This window comes from Oryctolagus cuniculus, chromosome X (genome assembly GCF_051225735.1).
Source record: "Oryctolagus cuniculus isolate XC-2025 breed Fujian yellow rabbit chromosome X, ASM5122573v1, whole genome shotgun sequence".
Classification (NCBI taxonomy): Eukaryota; Metazoa; Chordata; class Mammalia; order Lagomorpha; family Leporidae; genus Oryctolagus; species Oryctolagus cuniculus.
In genome coordinates, this window is record NC_142888.1 from 22,985,081 (window position 1) to 23,010,781 (window position 25,701).

The window sequence follows — 25,701 nt, forward strand, 5'->3', positions numbered from 1 at the left end:
TTTACCTTCCATTTTCCCTTCATTCTGCTCCCAAATTTGTTGTAAACACACACACACACACACACACACACACACAGTTTCCTAAGTTATTCTCCTCAAAGTAGTGGTTTGAAACATTATATGACTACCAAATATGAGGGCACTTCAAAAAGTTAATGGAAAATGGAATTAAAAGAGAAGCTTGAGGCAGATGTTTGGTGTAGTGGTTAGGACACAAATTAGGATGCTTTTGTTCCGTATCACAATTCCTGAGTTTGATTCCCACCTCTGGCTCCTGATTCTAGCTTCCGGCTAATTTACATCCTAGGAGGCAGCAGTGATGTCTCAAGTAATTGGGTTCCTGTCACCCACGTGGGTGATGCTGATTGAGTTTTAGAATCCCAGCTAAGAGCAGATCCAGCCCTAGCTTGAGTTTTCATAATACTCATTTCCATGAACTTTTTGAGAAACCTTTGCGTACATAGATTTAAAAAAATAAATTCGAACCAAAAACTTACTGTTAATTCAATTTTCCATGAACTTTCTGAAGTTCTTTTGTAGTTCAGATATCTTAGTGTAGCATTAGGTGCCTCCATGATATGGCAATGGGCCAGTTTTTGGCTTTATTTCCTTCCCTCTTGTCCTGTTTTGAATCTTCTACTCTAGCTCTACTGACTAGCTCACTGTACCTGATTTATGTCCCTTATTTTTACTCAATTCCAAGTCATCTTCTCTCTTTCATTTTCCTGGGGTCTTTTTTTTATCTTTCTGTGCTATCTTTGCTTGCCCCAATACTGTGAATCCTTAAAAAATCAGCTCAGGCCAGCGCCGTGGCTCAATAGGCTAATCCTCCACCTAGCAGCGCCGGCACACCGGGTTCTAGTCCCGGTCAAGGTGCCGGATTCTGTCCCGGTTGTCCCTCTTCCAGGCCAGCTCTCTGCTGTGGCCTGGGAGTGCAGTGGAGGATGGCCCAAATGCTTGGGCCCTGCACCCGCATGGAAGACCAGGAGAAGCTCCTGGCTCCTGGCTCCTGGATCAGCGCGATGCGCTGGCCACAGCGTGCCGGCCGCGGTGGCCATTGGAGGGTGAACCAATGGCAAAAGGAAGACCTTTCTCTGTCTCTCTCTCTCTCACTGTCCACTCTGCCTGTCAAAGATAAAAAAAAATTAAAAAAAAATCAGCTCAAATATACTTTCTGGATGTTATTCTCTAGGTCGCTCCCTCAACTCCAAATACACATATCTAATAGAAATGTGCCACCCTTCTGACCTCAAAGAGAACCCTTCATGATTAATCTAACAGTAGAGCCCTCTATGTACCTCTTTTGTTCTTTGTTACCTCTTGTACTGAAGAACCTTGAGAGCAGAGGTCATCAGCTATTCATCCATGTGGCTGGCATGTTATCATGATATACATAATATGTGTCTAGTAAGTATGTTCTAAGAAAAATAATTTTGTTCAATTAAAATAAAAGCAAACATTTGCAGCTTTAAACAGTAGCTGTTCTAATGAAATCAGGCTCTAGTTGAGATAATTGATTAGATAAATGCAATAGAAATTTCTCTAAGTGGGCTATTAAATTTCAGATCTTATCCTTTGTTGTTTTTCAGCAAATTTATGAACATAATTTCACTTGGCTAAAGATTTTTGTGCTAAAATGTCAATTTTGGTAACCTACAGTGCATTAAATATCATAAATTTATTATACTACTGAGTATTTTTATTTAACTCAATAATTTAGGAAGTTGCCTGAGAAGTTTTATAAATTATTTATGTTTTCTTTTGAACAGAAAACATAAGTAAAGCTTATTTATTTTTGAAATTATGAATAAGTAGTTATATTTTTAATAAATACAGTTATTTTGGGGCCATATATGTGTCTTTCAGTCTTAGATTTGATTTTTGTTTTTTGGTATGGGTGTTTCCTAACTGAATCTGAATTAAAAGGCTTAGGTTTTTCTTTATTTCCTTTAGTGGGAAAACTAACTGTTTAATATAACACCTCAGTGTTGTATTCTCAAAGCACATTTATATTCTGTATACTTAACAAATCATGTAATCACTGACTGAGGTGTGTACTTGGTTCCTGACAGCTGTGGGTTAATTCATACAATTAAAAATCTAATTCTGGTGTCATCATGTTGTGTCCACATGATTTTCGCATTACTTTTCTGAGGACTGACAAATACTCTGCCACTACTTCCTGTGCCCTTATATAAGGCAGACATAACTAATCTATAACAGTAACTTTCCTACTGTGGTTAGATTAACTCTAAGTGCTATCTTCTAATTCACCAGATTTGGCAAGTAAGATAAAATCTACTTGCCAGCTTAGTTCATCTAGAGTTCTCAGTTTTAAATTACCTTCGCCGGCGCCGTGGCTCAATAGGCTAATCCTCCACCTTGCGGCGCCGGCACACCGGGTTCTAGTCCCGGTTGGGGCGCCGGATTCTGTCCCGGTTGCCCCTCTTCCAGGCCAGCTCTCTGCTATGGCCAGGGAGTGCAGTGGAGGATGGCCCAGGTGCTTGGGCCCTGCACCCCATGGGAGACCAGGAAAAGCACCTGGCTCCTGGCTCCTGCCAGGATCAGCGCGGTGCGCCGGCTGCAGCGGCGGCCATTGGAGGGTGAACCAACGGCAAAAGGAAGACCTTTCTCTCTCTGTCTCTCTCTCTCACTGTCCACTCTGCCTGTAAAAAAAAAAAAAAAAAAAAAAAAAATTACCTTGCTTCCCAGTACAAGAAATACATAGATGTTTATGGAATGCTCTTGGTAATTTGATTAGGCTAGGATTAGAGGATATATGTCCTGTAACATTACCTTCTAGTTGCTTATCCTTCTAAATTAATCTGCTTTCTGGTGTTTGCTACTTTCATTGACTCCCCTTTTCCATTCAGATAGTACGTAAAAATTATTTTCTTTTTGGAGTACTTAGATTTTTTCTCTTAAAAGCTCAAAATATATTATTATGGATTGGTTTATCTTCAGGCAAAATGATCCATGATCCATGACCCAAAAGATATTTTAGACTGCATTAACATATGTATTGGGTGTAAAAACAAACAAGCTTACAGTCCTGATCAAATTTGCACACGTCAGATGACACACAGAATATTGTACTTGATGTAGGGCACTGCATTTTATCAGAGAAAGATGGTACAGAGACTCATATCTATTTTATATAACAAACAGATTAAGAAGCAAGACATGTTTATCCATAAATATGAAGAGAACCCCAAAGGGAACCAGTTACTTTCTTCATGAATTAGTTGGCCTATTATATAGAAGAGAATTGTACATCAGTTCAGAAGATATAAATAAGGACAATGGCTAGGAAGTTGTAATTCACTGAAATGTTACTTGAAAAAGACCACTTTGTCAAATAAATATGATAAATACACGTACCATGCACCTTATGAGAAGATTTACAAGCATTTTCTCAGAACTAGAAAAAATGATGCTAAAATTCCTATGAAAGCACAAGAGACCCTGAATAGCTAAAGCAATCCTAAACAGCAAAAATGAAGCCAGAGGCATGACAATACCAGATTTCAAGACATACTACAGGGCAGTTATAATCAAAACAGCCTGGTACTGGCACAGAAATAGACATGAAGACCAAAGGAACAGAATAGAAACTCCAGAAATTAATCCATGTATCTACAACCAACTAATCTTTGTCAAAGGAACTAAAACCAATCCCTGGAGAATGGACAGTCTCTTCAACAAATAGTGCTGGGAAAATTGGATCTCTGCATGCAGAACTATGAAACAAGACCCCTACCTTACACCTTATACAAAAATCAACTCAAAATGAATCAAGGATCTAAATCTATGACCCAATACCATTAAATTATTAGAGGAGAACATTAGGGAAACTCTGCAAGATATTGGCATAGGCAAAGACTTTCTGGAAGACTCCAGAAGCACAGGCAATAAAAGCAAATATAGACAAATGAGATTACATAAAGCTAAGAAACTTCTACACTGCAAAAGAAACAGTCAACAAAGTGAAGAGGCAACTGACAGAATGGGAGAAAATAATTTCAAACCATTTCAACTGATAAAGGATTAATATCCAGTATCTATAAAGAGCTTAAGAAACTCAACAACAATAAAACAAGCAATCCAGTTAAGAAATGGGCAAAGGACTCAAACAGACATTTTTTTTAAAGAGGAAATTCAGATGGCCAACAGACATATGAAACAATGCTCAGGATTACTAGCCATCAGGGAAATGCAAATCAGAACCACAATGAGGTTTCACCTCACCACAGTAAGAATGGCTCTCATACAGAAATCAACAAACAATAAATGCCGGTGAGGATGTGGGGAGAAAGGTACCCTACTACATTGTTGTTGGGAATGTAAACTAGTATAGTCATTGTGGAAGACAGTTTTGAGATTCCTAAGAAAGCTAAAAATAGATTTACCATATGACCCAGCCATCCCACTCCTGGGAATTTATTCATATAAAATAATAATCAGCATATGAAAGAGTCATCAGTACCCCCATCTTTATTGCAGCTCAATTCACAGTAGCTAAGAAATGGAATCAACCTAGATGTCCTTCAGCTGATAACTGGATAAAGAAAATATGGTATAAATACATTTTGGTATACTACTCAGCCATAAAAAAGAATGAAATCCTGCCTTTTACAGCAAAATGGATGCAACTGGAAATCATTATACTTGTGAAATAATCCATTCCCAAAAAAACAAATGCCATAAGTTTTCCATGGTATGTGGTAACTAATAGAGTACAAAAAAATGTAATGTATATGAGCTAAATTGACATTTTGAGATTTGATTATTTTTACAACCCTTGCCTCTACTGTTGAGGAACAGTGTTTTTATTCTTACTATTTGTTGAATTCTTAGTGTAGGGTTAATCTTAGGAGTATAAAGTAAATTGAAAGTAGATCATTGTAAAAATTGAGAGGGAATAAGAGAGGAAGGAGGAGGAAGGGTGGGAGCATGGGTAAGAGGCAGGGTAGGGTAGGGAGTATCATTATGTTCCTAAATATAGGAAATTTGTTTACTTTATTTAAAATGAAATAACAAAATAAAATAAATTATTATCCAAGAAAATAAACTGAAAGTATGTCTGTAAAAATTAAAATAAATAATAAGGAAGGAGGAGAGAGGGTAGAAGCATGGATGTGATGGAAGGTAGAGTGTGAAATGTCACTATACTCCTAAATCTGTATAAATATGAAATACATGAAATTTATTCTTCTTATATAAATAAAAATTATATAAAAACAAATGTATGTTAAGGGCTCTGAAAGAACCACACAGTAAAAGATCTCTTTAAATTTGTTAATCTCAGCATTGTATAAATACCTACCTCAGAACTGGTATTAGGAACTTGCATTAGGGTAGTGATTCTCAACATGTGATAATGAGACATGGAATATCAGAGTTATCTGAAACTGATTGCAAATGCACTTTCTTTTTTTTTAAGATTTATTTATTTATTTGAAAGTCAGAGTTACGCAGAGAGAGAAGGAGAAGCAGAGAGAGAGAGAGATATTCTGTCTGCTGGTTCACTCCCCAACTGGCCACAACAGCCAGAGCTGTGCCATCTTGTACTGCCTTCTCAGGCTATAGCAGAGAACTGGATTGGAAGTGGAGCATCCAGGACTCGAACTGGTGCCCATATGCTGGCACTACAGGTGGTGGCTTTACCTGCTACACTACAGCGCTGGCCCCATCAAATGCAGTTTCTTGTCCTGCCCCAGGCCTATAGATTTGAAACTCTGGGGTGGGCCCAACAATTTCTGTAGTCAGTCCTCTTGAGACTTCTGATGCTGCTGAAATTTGAAAAGCACTGCTAGAAAATTCCACTATTATTCTCCAACTCAACAGCACCCGTCTGGCTTCCTTTATAATATTTACTATAATATTTATGATTTTTAAGCATTTATTTGAAAATTACTTATAGTAAGAGACAGAGAAAGATAAAGACAGTGCTAGATAGATAGAGATCTTTCACCCACTGGTTCATTCCCAAAATGGCCACAGTGGTCAGGGCTAGGCCAGTCCAAAGCCAGGAGCCAGGAGCTTTATCAGGATCTCCCATGTGGGGACCAAGGGCCCAGATACTTTGTTCATCTTCTATTGCTTTTCCCAGGCACATTATCAGGGAGCTGGATTGGAAGTAGAGATGCCAGGACTGGAACTGGTGCCCAAACAGGGTGCTGGTGTTGCAGGTGGCAACTTAACCACTATGCCATAATGCTGGCACCGTGATTTTTATGTTTCAAGGTTTGTTCTAATGTCATTCTATAGCTATGATTCATTTTATATAAATGGGGTCCCTTGTGAGGTACAGAGGAAGGAAAATGTTATTGAAAGCCTGCCATGATTTTCACCCTAGTGTAGGTGCCATCTAGCTGGGATCAATTTGGTACTTTAAAGAATCTTAAATAATGAATCCATATCTTATATAAAGTGAAATACACATTTCTGCAATGAGGCAAAAGTTGAATTAATTGCTATGACCATTTTTAAAAGAATATTTATTTTTTATTATTTACTTCAAAATGTTCTTTGACAAATGTATACCTTTTCTAGTATCTTGAAACAATCAGCAATATGCCTTCTCCCATGTTAGAAATGTATAACATTAGAAAAGTCTCTATACCTTTTTCTTTGGTGAAGATTAAAATTCTGGTGGTATTAAATTTATGCCTCTAAAAATACTTTCCGAGGAACATAATTAAAGTAGAACTTAAATATGTTTGTATATAAAAAGAAAAAGCATTCCCAAAAGTGTACACATAACTATCACCTTATTTATCTTACTGGGTTGCAAGATGCATTTTGAATGTGTATATGAGATTCCTCTACAGATCATGCAAAATAATTTTCATTTTTGAAGGGCAATGAAGTGTCATACTATATTTAACTTAACTGCATTTAGGACAAAATTATTATTAGTATTTTCTTGGAATGTATTATGGCCAAATTCATAATCCTGTTTTGTTGCCTCTTTTTCATTCAAGCCAGTATTCTCTGGTTTTATATTATTAGGTCAATTGAGGTTTTATTTATTTTTAGCTAGATGAACAAATACTGATAGTCTAGAGATTGGATTTTGATTTGGTTGCTGCTTTCCAACAGTAGAATGCCTTGGGGGTATCCACTTACATTAATGAATTTAACTAGTGCTATCATTATTACTATATTTAAACATCCAGGGCTGGCAGGAATGTGCTAAAGTCTGAATATAGCATAGTTAATTATGTCACTGTCCCTGCTCAGGGCAACTGCTACTGAAAGGGCATACCCACATGATGAAGAATATACCAGATACAGTAGTTTGGAGCTGTTATCTTCACTGCTGAGTCACCGAAAGAGGTCTATGATGTTGGCTGTGTTTTCTAAAGAGCACCTAGCTGTTTCCATTTTATATATTAACTTCCCGGATGGGATTTTTATTATATTTTTGTACTTATTATTATATATCTCTTTAGTTTTCCTCACAGGAGAAAAAGCCAATTCAGTATTAAAGCGCTACCCAAGAGCTAATGGACTTTTTGAAGAAATAAGACAGGGCAACATTGAGCGTGAGTGCAAAGAAGAAGTCTGCACATTCGAGGAAGCTAGAGAAGCTTTTGAAAATAATGAAAAAACTGTAAGTATATTGGGATTTTTAAAATGCTCACATATTTGCCTACCTGTTTGATATATTGTATGTGTATATATATATGTGTGGGGTGTGGGGTGTGTGTGTGTGTGTGTGTGTATTTGAAATCTGCATTCCCAAAATGTATGGATTCCTATCAGTTAAAAGTTATCTCTGTGAAGAATTCTGAAAGTGGCGTGTAACTAATTATATTCTGTGTGTAGGAGTTAGGTTCATTTCCTATGTGCTGATCTGTCTTTGAGAGCCCTATTCCCATGGACTCTTCTGAGCTAGGATTTATCATCTCAGCAAAAATCAAACAATTAGATTGCACAGTGCTATGTTCTGGAAAGTTATTACTAAGTTTAATTACCTTGCCATGCCTAATCAGAGAGAAAGGTTGGAGGAAGCTAATGGATGCTGATGCTGTTTTTAAATGTTTTACTTCTCATACAGAAAAAAAGGCACAGCCGTACTTCCCTGTCCACTCCCTGTGAATCCTCCTGTTGAGCGCTCTTCCCTGTACATGCTATTCAAGGAGAGCAGGAGCAGGAAAGCACAAGGCAGGGCTATCAGTCCTATGGAACTGCTCCATTGCTGGAAATTGCGTTACCGAAGGTAGCATTGTATGAAGATCCAGTTCAGTGCAACACAAAAATAACAGTAGATACTAAACTTATGATGTCAGATGTGCTAGAGGGACATCAAGTATGTATCCAGAGCAGAAGAATTTTAAAGAAAGAGAATTTTATTTTTCATGAGGTAGAAAAGGGTCCAGGAGCCGGTGCTGTGGCGCAGTGGGTTAACTCCCTGGCCTGAAGCGCCAGCATCCCATATGGACACTGATTCGAGTCCTGGCTGCTCCACTTCCAACCCAGCTCTCTGCTATGGCCTGGGAAAGCAGTGGAAGATGGCCCAAGTCCTTGGGCCCCTGCACCCACGTGGGAGACCTGGAAGAAGCTCCTGGCTCCTGGCTTCGGATCGGTGTAGCTCCGGCCATTGTGGCCAATTGGGGAATGAACCAGCGAATGGAAGACCTCTCTCTCCCTGCCTCTCCTTCTCTCTCTGTGTAACTCTGACTTTCAAATAAATAAATAAATAAATCTTTAAAAAGAAAAGAAAAGTGTCCAGGGATAAGAGAAAGGAGTTCAAGGAAGGAGGCTCACAGAATCATCATGGCTAGATTCCAACTTGTACAGCAAGAGAAAAATCATTTTTTAAATTGATAAACTGTGAGCCTAATTGTTATAAAATATTTTTTAAATCATCTGGTTAAAAACAGAGAAAAGAATATATAGTCCATAAGGTTTTATTTATTTGTAAGGAAGAGTGACACGGAGAGATGGAAAGACAAAGAAAGATCTTCTATCCTCTGCTTCACTCCCCAAATGCCTGCAACATCTGGGGCTGGGCCAGGCTGAGGCTGGAAGCCATAAACTCCATCTAGATCTCCCAAGTGAGTGGCAGGAACCCAAGTATTTGGGCCATCCAGTCACATTAGCAGGAATCTAGGTTGGAAGCCATGTAGCTGGGTCTCACACTGGTATGGGATACAAGTGTCCTAAGCAGCAACTTAATCCCCTGTGCCGTAGTGCCGGCCTCTGAAATTTCTTGGTCTAAAATATATTAGACTACTGAATAGCATTTTTTATTCATTTAATGCCATATGGGGTTTATTTTTTAACATTTTTATTTATTAATATAAAGAGAACAGATTTCTTGTATTTCATAGATACAATTCTAAGAATATAATGATACTTTCCTCCTTCCTTCCTCCCTCCTCCTAAGTTGCTTTTTTAATTTTAATTTTTGTGATAACATACTTTCAATTTGATTTATAATCAGAGGCTGAATACTCCTCTAAATAAAGAGGTCTACAAGAAAAAGCAGAAAGACCTCTGGTCCACAAAAATATAGGCAAGGGTTATAAACAGTAATCAAATAACAAGATAATCAAGCCAGATGTCCATCAAATGATAACTAGATTTAAAAATGTGATATAAATACATGATGGAATGCTACTCAGCCATAAAAATAATGAAATGCTGTCTTTTGCAACAAAATGGATGCAACTGATGAAATAAGCCAGACCCTAAAAGACAAATGTGATTCTCTGATTTGTGGTAGCTAATATGTAGAGTACAAAAAAATCTTAATATATATGAGTGAATAACATTCTTTCTTAAAAATCACTTTATTGAGGTATGATTGACATATACAAAGCTGTAAATTTACTTAATATACATATTTTTATGAGTGTGGAGATAAATGTATAGCTGTGAAACTGTTGCCATCATTAAGGCCACAAATACATCACCTTCCAAACCTTTTCCTTCCCTCTTTATCATTATTGATAGTTTGCATGTGTGTGGTGTATGATGAGAGCATTTAACTTATGATCTATAATCTTAGCAAAATGTACATACTCAATACAGTATTGTTAGCTGTAGGCACTATGCTAAACAATCATTGTCTAGAGTGGGTTTGTCTTGCATAACTTTAACGACATACACTTTGACCATCTCTTCTCCATTTTCCCTTCTCCCCAGATTCTGGAAGCCACCATTCTCCAATCTGCCTCTATGAGTTCAAATATTTTAGATTCCATATATGAATGAAATCATGAAGTATTTGTCTTTCTGTGCCTCACTTACTTCATTTAAAATAATTTCCTCTAGGCCTATCCATGTTGTTGTAAATGACCAGATTTACTTCCTTCTTAAGGATGAATAATATTCAGTTGCATATTTATACAACATTTTCTTTATACATTCATCTACAATGGACATTTATTACTTTTAGTTGAAAATGATATTTAGAAACCAAAATCTGGTAACTATGGTGTGCTCATTGCTACCAAGATGTTATGAATTCTGGGCCTTTCTAGACTTTTTTGTGCAAAGACAGAGATTGAGCTGTTGAGGCCTTGATACCAACCTTGAGCACTTGACTTCTCCATATAGAACCTGGGTGTAGGAGATTCAAAATCGAATCTCTTCCCCCTTTACATCCTGCTTACAAATCACTTAAAATGTATAATAAAAAAAAAATGAATGGGGAAGTGTGAAGAGTTAGATGGGCTAATGAGCAGTTAGGCCAGTTGGAAGATAAGCCAGTTGGAAGGCAGAGCTAGGAAGGATTATAATTCCTGCCTTCTGATTAGCTCCTCCCAGTTGGTAAAATCTAGGTTTGATTTTCAGAAAGGACCCAATCAGAGAGAACCACTTTGTACTTTAAAAGGGCAACTCCTACAGGTTTAACTGGCAACTCCTCACTTGGAGCCCCTCTCCTAACTGCTGCAACCAGAAGTTTCTCACTTTCAATAAATCTTGCTTTGCTCACTGTCCCTGTCCACTTGGAAATTCTTCGATGTGAGACAAGAACCGAGATTGCCCTTGTCCTCATCCTCCTGCAACAATAAATTAATGTAACTTGACTGGAGTGAGAATTTTTTATCTTCAGCTATATTTTTCAACTTTATGAGGAACCTTATCATCAAACGCCATGGCTAGTAATGTTACCAACAAGACAGATCCTCCCTCTATGAACTCCCATATATTCTTTGGGAATCTCAACACTCTTCTGGTCAAGAAGTCTGAATCTTTTTGAAGTATGGTAAAATTCTGGGTTGCTCCATTCATAAGGGATTTGCCTTCATTCAATATGTTAATGAGAAAATGCCCAGACTGCTGTAGCAGGAGAGGATGAGAGAATGATTGCTGGCCAGGTTTCAGGTATTAATCCGGTTGCAGAGCCAAAAGTGAACCGAAGAAAACAGGTATGAAATGATCTGTAACAGAGATGTACAGCTCCTCTTTTGACTTGTACATGATTTTTATGATAAAATGTACAGTTACACAGCACATGTTCTTCCGCCCCTTCCAATTGCTTAGGCTGTAGTACCCTCTAAATGCCAGGGAACGACTCACAAAAGAGCAAACTGTCTTCAATTCCAAGACTAGACAGCAGGGATCTTCTTCTTCCAAGTCTGATGGCTTGAAAGTAACTAACCTTCAGGCCATTAAGAAGGAGTTAACCCAGGTAAAGAAAAAAGTGGATTCTGTACTAGAAATCCTGGGAAAAAACTGAAAAGGAATTAAGTGAACAAAGAGTAGAGATGAAGAAAGCCAAGTCCGAAGAAGAGCAGAACAGAAGTTCCCTGAAGAACGACTAATGTAAAGATGTAGTCTGAGGAAGCACACAGGACTCAGCTGAGAGGAGCCTACTGGGTGTTGGTAGTAATGATCAGAGGATGACCAGCTTATGTGGATCAAGGATGATGAAAAAGAGGCTCAGGAAGGAGAGGATGCCAGAGATAGCACCAATGGCAAGGATGACTCAAGAACATAGTGAGGTTTAGGAATCTTATCCCATTATGTCTCTAAGATCAGCATCTCCACCAGTTCCTCTCCCCTAGGATCCTCAGCACATGTTCACTGTTTTCTCCATTGTGTCCTTCCCATGTTCAGTAATTCATATTGTTCTGTGCCTAGTCCCATTTTCACTTCCTTTGATGTTCCCAGGAGTTAAGTTTTGCCCTGTAATTTTTGCTTTTAATTTTGATACTTCTTTATGACTTGACAATACAAAGGATGTATGGCTTTTATCAAATGTCTACAAAACAACTTCTTGTTAATGCATAGTTGAGTTCTTCCCATCCATCCATGAGTTCAGTAGTTGCATCCTTAACTGCTAAGGCCATCTCATTTAGTTGAGCAGCACCTAAAAGCAGGCTTGAGTTAGAGTTGTGTGTGTTCTCTTTGTTTTTAAGATTTTATTATTTATTTGAAAGGCAGAGTTACAGACAGAGAGAGGGAGAGACAGAGAGAAAGGTCTTCCATCCACTGGTTCACTCCCCAGATGGCCGGAATGGTCGGAGCTTGGCTAGGCCAAGACCGGGAGCCAGGAGCTTCTTGCAAGACTTCAGGTGGGTGCAGGGGTCCAAGCACTTGTGCCATCTTCCACTATCTGCCCAGTTCATAGCAGAGAGCTGAATCAGAAGAGGAGCAGCTGGGATGCAAACCAGCACCCTTATGCAATGCTGGCGCTTCAGGCAGAAGCCTAACCTATTACACCACAGTGCCAGCCCCAGCTGTGTGTGTCCTGACACACCTGAGAGTGCTGTGTGAGGCTATTCAATGCAACTGTAAAATAATGTATTTTGTGAAAGAGTTGGCATGTCAAATATATCTTCTAGAAAGAAAATAGTGTAACAGTCTTAATATTTGTTTTCTAAGATTGATACTATGGTTTACTTTTGTGAAAAGCTTGATGTTAGGATCTTTTTTCTCAAAATAAATAAATCACTTCTAAACCATGAATTTGGATAAAAATGATTCTGGGCCTTTCTAAAACAGACCTAGGAAAAAATCACACACACATATACATGTACGTGCATACAAGGGGTCTTCAGAAAGTGTTATTATAAAAACACTATGTATGGATTTCAGTTTTTTTAAAAGATGTATTTATTTGAAAGTCAGAGTTAGAGAGAGAGAGAGAGAGAGGTCTTCCATCCGCTGATTCACTCCCCAGTTGGCTGCAATGGCCAGAGCTGTGCCGATCCAAAGCCAGGAGCCAAGAGCTTCCTCCAGGTCCTTCCCATACTGGTGCAGTGGCCTAAGGACTTGTGCCATCTTCTACTGCTTTCCCAGGCCATAATAGAGAGCCAAATCAGAAGTGGAGCATGCGGGACTTGAACTGGTACCCATATGGGATGCCTGTACTGCAGGTGGCAGCTTTACCCACTATGCCACAGTGCCGGCCCCAGATTTCAATTTTTTATTTTTTAAAAACTTTTTAATAAATATAAATTTTGAAAGTACAACTTTTGAATTATAGCAGCTTTTCCCCCTATAACCTTCCTCCCACCCGCAACCATCCCATCTCCCACTCCCTTTACCATCCCATTCTTCATCAAGATTCATTTTCTTTTTTCTTTTTTTTTATTTTTTTGATAGGCAGAGTGGACAGTGAGAGAGAGACACAGAGAAAGGTCTTCCTTTGCCGTTGGTTCACCCTCCAATGGCTGCCGTGGCCGGCGCGCTGCGGCCGGCGCACCGCACTGATCCAAAGCCAGGAGCCAGGTGCTTCTCCTGGTCTTCCATGGGGTGCAGGGCCCAAGCTCTTGGGCCATCCTCCACTGCACTCCCTGGCCACAGCAGAGAGCTGGCCTGGAAGAGGGGCAACCGGGACAGAATCTGGCGCCCCGACCGGGACTAGAACCCGGTGTGCCGGCGCCGCAGGCGGAGGATTAGCCTATTGAGCCGCAGTGCCGATCAAGATTCATTTTCAATTACCTTTATATACAGAAGATCAACTTGGTATATACTAAGTAAAGATTTCAACAGTTTGCACCCACACAGACATACAAAGTATACAGTACTGTTTGAGTAGTAGTTTTACCATTAATTCGCACAGCACGACACATTAAGGACAGAGATCCTACATGGGGAGCAAGTGTACAGTGACTCCCATTGTTGATTTAACAATTGACACTCTTTATTATGATGTCAGTAATCACCCGAGGCTCTTGTCATGAGCTGCCAAGGCTATGGAAGCCTCTTGAGTTGACAACCTCCGACCTTATTTAGACAAGGCCATATGAAAGTGGAAGTTCTCTCCTCCCTTCAGAGAAAGGTACCTCCTTCATTTTTAATACAAAAATAAACTTATCTTTTAATTCTATTTTTCCATGAACTTTTTGACGTTTCCACATATCAATAACAATATATGTGCATATATATGCATATGTATATGAAATAAAACATGTATCCTGTTCTTACCCAATTTCCACCCAACCCCTAAGAGTTCTTCCAACAATTCTGTATATGTAGGTGAGTTGTAGGTGTTCTTGCACAATGAGAACTCCAGCTTCCAGTAACATCAATACGTTGACTCGTTTGTTCACTCCTATAATAAACGCACCATGGTTTCAGATTTGCAATAGTTATACCATAATAGCTTAGGGGAAACTTTTCTGTTTCTTCATTTACCCATCCATCTATCTATCCATCTATCCAACAATTCACTCCATATTTATTCACAATTATTATCCTATTTTTTAAGTAGTATAGTACTTCCTTTTATGATTTAGTCAACCAAATTTCTGCATTTGGGTTTTAAGTAGTTTGAGTGTTTTTGCAATGGCATAAATGCTTCAGGAAATAACTTTGTGCATATGAATTTTGTGTTATTGGAAGTGTATGTCTGAGGGTAAATTCTGACAAGTGGGATTGCTAATCAAAGGGTTAATGTATGTCGTTTTATTAGATATTGCCAGTGTACCCAACATAAGTATTGTAGTGTTTTGCATTTCTTAATATATAAAGGACCCTACTTAACAATCTCACCAGCAGAAGAGTTTGACATTTTTGTCAGTCTTTTGGATGAGACATGATATCTTGATGTTGTTTTAATTTGTTTTTCTTTTATGAGTGAAGTTATATATTTTGTGACATATTTATAGGCCATTTTATATCTATATTATAAATTACAAATTTATGAACATAGTGATACTTCCTACCTTACCCTCCCTCCCAGCCACACTCCAACCCTTCCTCCTTTGCCTATTCCCACTCTTAATTTTTACAAAGATCTGCTTTCAGTTTACTTAATGATAATGAGGTTAAACACTAAGTTAAGAGTTTGACAAATCGTATGAAGAAAAAAACACTGTTCCTCAATAGAAGAGGCAAAGGCTGTAAACAGTCATCAAATCTCAAAATGTCCATTTCGCTCCAAAACATTACCTTTTAGTTACTCTATTAGTTACCCCAGATGAGGGAAAAATTGATATCTGTCGTTTTTGGGACTGGCTTATTTCACTAAGCACAGTGGTTTCCAATTGCATCCATTTTGTTGCAAAAGACAGGATTTAATTTTTTACAGCTGACCAGTACTCCATAGTGTATATGTTTCACATTTTCTTTATACAGTTATAAGTTGCTGGACATCTGGGTTGATTCCATATCTTAGCTATTGTGAATTTAGCTGCAAGGAACATGGGGGTATAGATAACTCTTTCACATACAGATTTCATTTCCTTTGGGTAAATTCCCAGGAGTGGGATGGCTGGGTCGTATGGTAGGTCTATATTCAGATTTCTGAGGTACAGCTGTACTTTCTTCTACAGTGGCTACACCCATTTACATTCCCACCTACAGTGGGTTAGGGGTACCTTTTTCACACATCCTCACCAGCATTTGTTGATTTCTATATGAGAGCCATTTTAACTAGAATGAGTTGAAACTTCATTGTGGTTTTTGTTTGCATTTCCCTGATGGCTAGTGATCCTGAGCATTTCTTCAAGTGGCTATTGGCCATTTGATGTTCCCCTCTTAAAAAGTACCTGTTCAAGTCCTTTGCCCATTTCTATACTGCATTACTTGCTTTATTGTTGTTGAATTTCTTGAGCTCTTTATAGATTTTCTTTGTTTGGAGGTTCTTTATTTGTGATTCATTCTCCATCTGGAATTTTGGTCTGATTAGGTGTTTTATGCCTTTATGAGTCAATTTTCATGGATTGTATGTGTCAGGAATCTATCCATTTCTCCTAGGTTTCCCAATTTGTTGGCATATAACTCTTTGTAGTAATTCCTGATGATTACTTTTACTTCTGTGGTATCTGTTGTTACATTTCCTTTTTCAGCTCTGATTTTATTGATTTAGGTCTTCTCCCTCTTATTTGGGGGGGGAGAGGTTAATTGGGTCAAGAGTTTACCAATTTTGTTAATTTTTTCAAAAAACCAGCTCTTTATTTCACTGATCTTTTATTTTTCTTGGTTTCTGTTTTCTTTATTTCTTCTCTAATTTTAATTATTTCTTTCCTGCTCCTAATTTTGCATTTGGTTTATTTTTGTAGGTCCTTGAGGTGCATTGATAGCTCATTTATTTGGTACCTTTCCAATTTCTTTATATAGGCACCAATTGCTATAACATTCCCACTTTACACTGCTTTTGCTGAAGCCCAAAAGATTTGATATGACATATTGTCGCCTTCATTCATTTCCAGAAATTTTTTGATTTCTTTTTTGATTTTTTCTTTGACCCACTGTTCATTCAGAAGCATGTTGTTTGTTCAGTCTCCATGTGTTTGCAAATGATTTAGAGATTTTTAGTTGTTGATTTCCAACTTGATTGCATTGTGGTCAGAGAAGATGCATGGAATGAGTTTGATTTTTTTCAGATTTGCTGAGACTTACTTTATTGCATAGCATATGATCTATCCTAAAGAGTTCCATGCACTGCTGAGAAGAATGTGTATTCTGCAACTGTGGGGTTAAAAGTTCTGTAGATGTCTATTAGGTCCATTTGGTTCATAGTGTCAATTAGCTCTGTTGTTTCTTTGATGATTTTCTGTCTACTTGATATATCCATTGATGAAATTGGGGTGAAGTCCCCCGTTACCATTGTGTTGAAGTCTATGTCTTTCTTTATATCCATTAACATTTGTTTGAAATAGCCAGGTGCCCTGTACTTGGGTGCATATACATTTATTATAATCACATCTTCCTGTTGAATTGATCTATTAATCATTAGAAAGTTACCTTCTTCATCTCTTAACCGTTTCTCTGTTTAAGTCTATTTTGTCTGATATTATGGTGGCTACACCTGCCCTCTGCTGTTTTCTGTTAGCATGGAATATCTTTTTCCATCCTTTCATTTTTGTCTGTGTATATATTTGTTGATTAAATGATTTTTTGTTGGCAACAAATAGATGTGTCTTGTTTTTTAATACATTCAGCAAGTGTGTATCTTTTAACTCAAGAGTTTAGGCCATTTACATTCAAGGTACTATCGATACATAATGACGTGGCCCCTGCCATTTTCCCATAAATATTCCTATTGTTTACTTTGGATTTCCTTTACACTTTTATTGGGAGATTTTCTGCCTTTACCTTCTTTTGTAGTTTTAACCATGTTTCTGTGTATAGCACATCCTTAAGCATCTTTTGTAAGGCTAGACGAGTGGTGACAAATTCTTTCAATTTCTGTTTATTATTGAAAGTCTCTATTTCACCTTAATGCATAAATGAGAGCTTTGCAAGGTACGCTATTCTAGGTTGACAGTTTTTTTCTCTTAAGATTTGGACTATGTCTCTCCAGTCCCTCCTAGCCTATAGAATTTCTGGTGAGAAGTCAGCTGTGAGTCTAATTGGAGATCCTCTGAAAGTAATGTGGTGTTTCTATAATACACATTTTAGAATCTTTTCTTTATGTTTTACTGTGGAGAGTTTGACTTTAATGTGTCGTGGTGAAGATTTTTTTCTGGTCATATCTATTAGGAGTTCTATATGCTTCCTGTATTTGGACATCCCTTTATTTCAAAAAATTGGGGAAATTTTCTGTAATTATTTCACTAAATAGGCCTTCTAGTACATTCTCTCTTTCCACACCTCAGGAACTCCTAAGACCTTTATGTTGAAGTAGTCACTAGGACCTCTGTCCCTATTGTATTATGTGAGAATTGACTGCAAATTCTCTCCCCAAACTCTACTCTCCCCAAACTGTTGTGTGTGGGCATGGGGCAAATTGTTGAAATCTATGATTAGCATAGAGTTGGTCTTCTGTGTATAAAGTCATACTAAAAATAATCCATAATGAAGAAGGGGATGGGAGAGGGAATGAGAGGTGGGATGGGAGCGGAGTGGGGGTATGGAGGAAAGAGCCACTATATTCCTGAAGTTGTATCTATGTAAAAATGCATTCATTAAATAAAAAAGACATATGTTGAGTCATTTGATAGTATCCTAGAAGTATCCAACACTGTTTTTAATTTTTCTAATTTCTTCTTCTTCTTCTTCTTTTTTTTTTTTTTTTTTTTGGTCTGACTGAAAAATTTCTAATGATTTGTCTTCTAGCTCTGATATAATTTCTTCTGCCTCATCAAGTCTGTTGTTAAGGCTTTCTACCACATTTTTTATTTGATCTATTGATTTTTTCTTTCTAATATTTCATTTTGATATCTCTTTAAAATCTCAATTTCATGGGAAAAATTTTCACTGATATCATGTATGGATTGCTGTAATTTGTGAATTTGCTTCTGATTTCTTTTGAGTAATCCTATGATTAATCTTTTGTATTCTGCTTCTGGCATTTCCTCAATCTCCTCATCTGTACATTCTAATATTGAAATTTTGTTGTATTCCTTTGAAGGGGTCATGATGTCTTCCTTATTCTTGTTTCTTGAATTTCTGCATTTATTTTTAAGTATTTGTGGAGGTACTTGTTTTTTTCCTCTGATTGCTTTTATCTATGAACTATGCCTCTGTCACTGAGTGGAATGCTTGCACTTTCAGTTAATACCTAGAGGTGTGGGCAGGAAGCTCTGGTCAGTGCTCCAGGGTGGGGCAGATATACAGAGTAACACCCAAGTTAGGCGTGGTAGATCTCCTCTTGTTAACAGAATCAGGGAAATGGTCACCTCTGTTGGTGTGATCATACCCTCACCTCCTTCCCTCCAAGGTAATCAGTGCCCAGGTGTTAGCCCCCAATGGGTGCCATACTCATCTGGGCCACCATATGAACCACACAAATGATCTGCACAGTCCTTAAACCAAGAACGGATCCTGCTGCAATGATCTGACCCAGGCAACCAAAGAGCTTCAAGTGTGTGGAGCCATATACAATGATTGCATAGAGACCCAGGTACACCCTATACCTTCTTGTTCAGCCAGAGAGTCCCCACCGTCTCAGTACACAAGGCTCCCATAATCACTGGGTGCAGAGGGTCTAATCTGTGCCACCAGCCTGTCCTGTCCACAGAGAGGCAGACTTTCCCCAAGCCAGCTGTCTGTGGGTGCTCTACCTAGGCAACCTGAGCCCAAGTGCCTTGAGATGATGGGAGGCTGGGGGCGCCTCACAGTCTTACATGAGTGCCTAGCCCTTGTCCATCCTTCCAGCCAGGCTGAAAGTCAGTGGGGACCATGGATTTTTCCCTCTGCTAGAATCTCTGATCACACGACATAAGAGCCACTGGCCAAATGTTGCCCTTTCCCAACCACTGCCACCAGTACTGCTGAGAATATTGTGTTCTGTCTCAGCCCATTGTTGTGCACACACACAAGGGCTTCCACAGCTGTCACTTAAACCCAAAATGGCGCCTGCCTTCTCTCATCTGGACATTGGGCTCCATTGTGGGGAAGATGGGGTGCGAAAAACGTGCCACTTTTACTTTCACTGGGTTCACAAGTATGTGCTATCCCATAGAGCTCCAGGCTGGACTAATGCCATGCTCTCCTTCCAGCTGTATCTCCATGGGTTGCCGCAGTCTGATCCCACCTCCATCTCCAAGCTGCTGTCGCTCTGGCTCTCAGCTGCTGGAGTTGTGTTTGTGTCTGTTTCTGTGCTGTGCACCTTCCACACAGGTCCATAATGTTCCTCTTCCTTCCATAGAATTTCCACTGCAATTTTCTCTCTAATTCTCCCCTGAGAGTGCACTTCTTAAACTTTTCTTTTTTTTTTTTTTTTTAACTATTTAACCCTAGCCTAGCACAGTACATCATTCCCTATTCCACCATCTTGGAATCCCCTCTTTATTAGTTTTTAAAAATTATGCTAGAAGTACTAGCCTTTACTAGATACATATACTCATATTACAAATATTTGCTTGCAATTGGCATGTACATTTTTACTTTGCTTATGGTGTTTTCCAAGGCATTTTTTCATTTTATTGTCAGAGATTTAATAAATATTTTATTGAATCTTGATGTAGTATCACATAAAAGCTTCCTTTAAACCCATTACAATGGAATTCACAGTTTTTTTCTAATCTCAGTTTTAAATTTAGATTGCTGATTCTCTTGGAATTTATCATTGGTTATAAGGAGATTTATGGATCTGATCTTTCCACATAGCTACCAAGCTGTCTAAACAGCATTTTATAAAAGATCCTCTTTATGCCAGTGATTTTAGTTATCCTTTTCAGGTGCCTGATTGCCATATATATATTTAGTCTAATTCAGTATTTTCTGTACTAGTTCATTGGTCCATTGTGCTGCTCAAATGCTAGGATCCCACTATTTTCTTTATACTACAGAAGATTTGTAGAATGTTTTGGTATAAATTAGGGCTAGTTCCTCCTTTTATTTTATTTTATTTTATTTTATTTGAATTTATTTGACAGAATTAGACAGTGGGAGAGACAGAAAGGTCTTCCTTCCGTTGGTTCACCCCCCAAATGGCCACCACGACTGGAACTACGCCGATCCAAAGCCAGGAGCCAGGTGCTTCCTCCTGGTCTCCCATGTGGGTGCAGGGCCCAAGCACTTGGGCCATCCTCCACTGCACTCCCGGGCCATAGCAGAGAGCTGGAGTTGAAGAGAAGCAACTGGGACTAGAACTTGGCGCCGCTAGTTCCTCCTTATGTGATCTTCTTTTTCAGTGGTTTGTGAGCCATTCTTGTGTGCCTATATTTCCATATAAATTCTAGTATTAACTTGTCTAGCTCCAGAAAAAATAATCTATCAGTTATTTTTATTGGTATTTGAGTTTGCACCCTTTCCCCCTGAAAAACTGCTCTTACCACAACCTTTCTGATTTCAGTAAGCAGTAATTCCATCTGTTTACTAACCCCAAAACTTATTGCCATCCCTGATTCTTCCTTTCACATCTCACATCCCATCTGCCCATAGTTCTAATGTGAACATATACTCATTGCACCATGTTATATCCAAGCTACCACCCTCATCTCATCTGTCTGATTTCTTGGACTCCTCCTCATTAGTGATTCTCCAAAACAGCAAGCTAAAGCAATGCTTTAAAGTCTTTTCACTGCAATGGCTTCCCACCTCAGTAAAATGCAAAATGCTCAAAATCACTCCCACGACACTGCACAGTCAATCAATCCCTATGCATCTCCATGCTACACCATTCCATCATATCTACCTATTTCTTTCTTTACTACATCTCCTGTGCCACCCACCACTTTTCACATTGCTATGCCTTTCTTGTGTATCCTCCCTCCCTGTCTCTCTCTCTCTCTCTCTCTCTCTCTCTCTCTCTGACACACACACACACACACACACACACAGCACACGATCTGCCTCCTGGTTCTGGAAATTACTCTTCTTCCAGATTGATGTGTCTGAGCTCCCTCAGTGATCTCAGGTCTTTGCTCTAATTCACTTTCTCAGTGAGGAAATATCCTACCTTAAATTGCAACCTCGTCTTTTCTTGGAATTATTTTTCTTCCCAGCACTTATCATCATCTAATATCTATTTATTATATGCTAATTGTTGCCTTCCCATAAAGACTATTAATTACCTATGTGACAGCAGCATTCCTTGTCATTTTTGTTCATCACCACGATCTCTAGCATATAAAGCAGTGCTGGCAAACAAGAGGGGCAAAATAAATATTTGAAGAAGTGAATGAATGGTTTTCCATACTATAAAGTACATTCAGTGCACAGGAAGAAGCGATTTAAAATTGTTCACAAGTTGGCTCATGGATGTGGACTTTAAAATTGATGTTTACTATGTTGGTGCTATGTTTATCCCCTTTTTTTCTTTTCTTTTTTCTTCTTTTTCTTTTTTTTTGACAGGCAGAGTGGACAGTGAGAGAGAGAGAGAGACATTTATAGTTCAAGTGTGCCATTCAGGTTGCCTTGTGCCATTAAAAATCACAATATTTACAATAAGGTATGCTAAAAGGGAGGTTTTGGTCTAATAAATGTAGTAGAATTGGCAATCTCATCTTTGATCTATTTCAGAAAAACTATTTTAGAATAGTGCTTGTTATATATTAGGAATGGTATGGCATTACACAACACAGTTCACCTTAAGCTTGTAAGTGAAGCAAATGGTTGCCTTTTGAGATTTGCTGGCATATTTTCATGATCTTCAGTGGTGGACTTTGTGAACTTAGATGTCTGCTTTCAGTAGAATACTTACCTGTGATTCCTTACCTTATTTGGAATACAAGTCCAATTATACAATGGAAGGAAGTACATTGTACTTCAGCTTCCTCATTTGCACCATGTAGAAATTGAGTCAGATTTATTCAGATGTTATTTTCTGAATGCCTACTACATCACAAACATGGAGCATACAATGAATTAGCTGCCCATCCCTCATGGCATTTGAGATCTAGTAAAGACAGTAACCATATACAGAAAGGCTCATATAAGCATACTGTACACTTTAAATACATACAGTTCTTATTTGTCAATTATATCTCAATAAAGGTAAGAGTGCAAAAGAGTATTTATCAGAATGCCAAGCAAAAATTCTCCCTCTGCTTTGAGAATTTGTTGTCTCAGCTATGCCACCCACTGATGGCACTGCTTTGTGCAAACACTTTGCCTTTCATAAGCCTTAAGTTTTGTATCTTTTAAATTATACCTATAGCATTAGGTATGAGGCTTATAACTGGCATACTGGGTGGTAGAAAGAAAACCTTCGACAGATATATTTTATTCTAGTTTTTAAATGCTTAATTAAAGCTAAATTCTTTAGGAATAATTCCTTGATCTTCACCATTTTTTCCTTTCTTCTTCTATGGGACCATGAGTGTTCTCAGCATTTTGGAAATTACAGTCTAAAGTTAACATTAAGAAAATTGTCATAATTTTTAAATTATTTTATTTTTTGTAAAGGCAGAGAGAGAGAATATCTTCCCTCTGCTGGTGTACTTCCCAAATGGCCACAGAGGCTGGGGCTGGGCCTGGAACTCCATCCAGGTCTCCCATGTAGAAGACAGGAGTCCAAGTACTTTTATTGCTTTCCCAGGTACATTAGCAGGGAGCTGGTTAGGAACTGGAGCAGCCAGAATGCGAACAGGTACTCATTTGGGATGCCAATATCATAGGTGGCCACTTAACCTCTGTGCTGCAATGCCAGCCCTGAACCTATTCAATATTAATAAATTAATGCTTGCTTGAGTGGGAATGTCTCATACTCATGCGAATAGTTTGCTAACTTTGACCTCAAGTTACCTCAACAGGTATCCTTTTCTAGTGCCAATTAACCAATTTTAGACCATTTCACTAGGACTAGGTACTAGTGGGACTAACAGGTCCATTTGTTATCACTTGTAGAATAATCTACACTGTGACTTTAAATCTATACCATGACTTTCATGTAATTCTGTGTGTTACACACAGTATTGTCTAGTTAGTGACATTCTGTTTAGCCTCCCAATGTGCTGCTATTCAGCCCTGATTCACCTGAAGGTACATTCAGAATTTTAGAACTCATCAGTATTTCTCATTACAATTTGCCAGAAGGAATTTTTTCTCATCAATCTGGTGGAAACCTAAGGATCCCATGCCAATACTGTCCCTTACATCAGACCTAAGGTTGCATAATCATGATTCAGCTATCTGAAAAGAATCCTGCCTTGGGTAGCTACTTTAATTTGACAGTCTAAACTTTTGGTGATTAGAAACTAGTAGATCTCATACCTTTCCAGATACTTTTAGATATAAAAATGGCTATATATATCCATTTAAAACTTTAATGTTCAATCTATGCTAACATCTTTCTCCAGCATTCCTCCAGCTGCTGCTAAGCTTTGATGTTAAGATCATGGTGTGGGGAGAGGGGGCTGTTCTTTAACTCTTACCCCTCCAACTGCTGTCTCCTCTGGTATTTTGAGGACTGGGAAGAAGGAAAGGAAAAGGAAGTAAATGTCTCTAACTTAACTGTTATGGTTGTAGTGCTTTCTTGACTGTCACTAATTCTTTGGTGGGCCAAGCTGGGAGTTGGGTAGAAGATGCACAGTGTTCATTAGGGGGCCTGGAAGAGGCTTTCCTATAACACAGTTCCTAGAATGAGGAAGTATGGCTCTATGTTGTCTTCTTTTGCACCTTCCCCAACCGGATTCTGTCCTGCTATACATACTTCACTTCCTTTGTGTTGGTGTCGTTTGTCTGGCAAGTGGTCTTTGGAGCACAGTAGCAGCCACAGACACAGGCTTTCCACAATATATCAAAACATATATCTAGCCTATGGAAAATCTCTACACACAATTCTAAATGGAAAGACTCTACTCCATTACTGACCCTGTTTTCTACCTTGCTTTCTCCTGAAATCCACCCTGCCTTTCAAAAGGGCATATGAGACAGGAGTGGAGCAGATCATCCAGCCTACTATTTGAGATGTCTACATGGGAAATGATATGTCAGTGTTTTCTTTTTGCAGGTACCCAACAACTGGCTTTATTAGAGCTCCCCTCAGTAGTATAAAGAGTTAAAATAGTAATCTTTGAATCTATATAGGTGTGGCAAGCCAACCTGGCTCTACAGTCCTGACCTTGTGGCCCTCTCATCCACCATGCTGTTGCCTTGGAATGATTGACTGGTCGTGGTTAGGAAATGACTCATGTATTCAACAGTGAGCTGTATCCATTCAGGGAAGCTCACTGAACTGATGGAATTAAAACCCTCACACTCAAACTGGGACTTGAGTAGAGCCTAAAGGCATCAACTTTGCTGGATTTATGTTTATGGCGTCTGTTATTCCATCTGAAAAATGATGTCCTGTCTATAGCCGTACCACCCTGAATGTGTCTGATCGCATCTGAAAGATGATGTAACATGCCTCTCATAGCATGCTGGAAGAGGTTAGCTATGAATTCAGAGAATAAGGTTCTCCCTGTTACCCAAAGAATTACATCCTTTAGCCTGTACACTAACCTCTCCCTCCAATAACAGAAAAGAGAGGCAAGTCCAGTCATTCTGTGATGAGCCCAAGGTGTGAAATGACCTAACAGCGAGAAGAAAATACCATTATTTTTCTCTTCTGGTGGTTTCTATCTTTGTACACAATGATGTAGACTATTACTTGGGGCCACAAATTACCAAAATTTATAAATAATTATCAATAGTGAAAAATATATCTGTGCTGATAAATGTATTCAGACAAGTGATGATGAAACCTAATAAATATTTCATTGACTTTTTCTCAGTCATTAATTCACATTTTAACTTCTGAAATTGAGGAGCATTTTAGAAATAATGACAAATCATAGATTAATTGAAAGCAGTATTCTTTCTTTTTTTAATACATGAAAATTATATGTTTTCAATTCATAATGTATTTCATAAAGTAAAGCAGTCAGTCACCACCACTGCCCACTACTTAGAAAT

At 38.4% G+C, this 25,701-nt stretch overlaps 1 protein-coding gene and 1 pseudogene across 10 annotated transcripts in view; both read left to right on the forward strand.

Moving 5' to 3' along the window:
- PRRG1 (proline rich and Gla domain 1) overlaps positions 1-25,701 on the forward strand; it is a 112,572-nt gene that overhangs the window by 64,625 nt on the left and 22,246 nt on the right. For 8 of the 10 annotated variants that reach the window (XR_011385350.2, XM_017349917.4, XM_070066527.2 and 5 more), the window contains one exon: positions 7,458-7,618. Coding sequence is in view for 5 of the 10 variants with exons in the window: in XM_017349917.4 (XP_017205406.1) it covers positions 7,458-7,618 (161 nt within the window). In the remaining 5 variants the exon portion in view is untranslated. The other 2 variants (XM_070066529.2, XM_070066526.2) reach the window with 2 other exon arrangements.
- LOC138847509 (heterogeneous nuclear ribonucleoproteins C1/C2 pseudogene) lies at positions 10,970-12,109 on the forward strand (annotated as a pseudogene).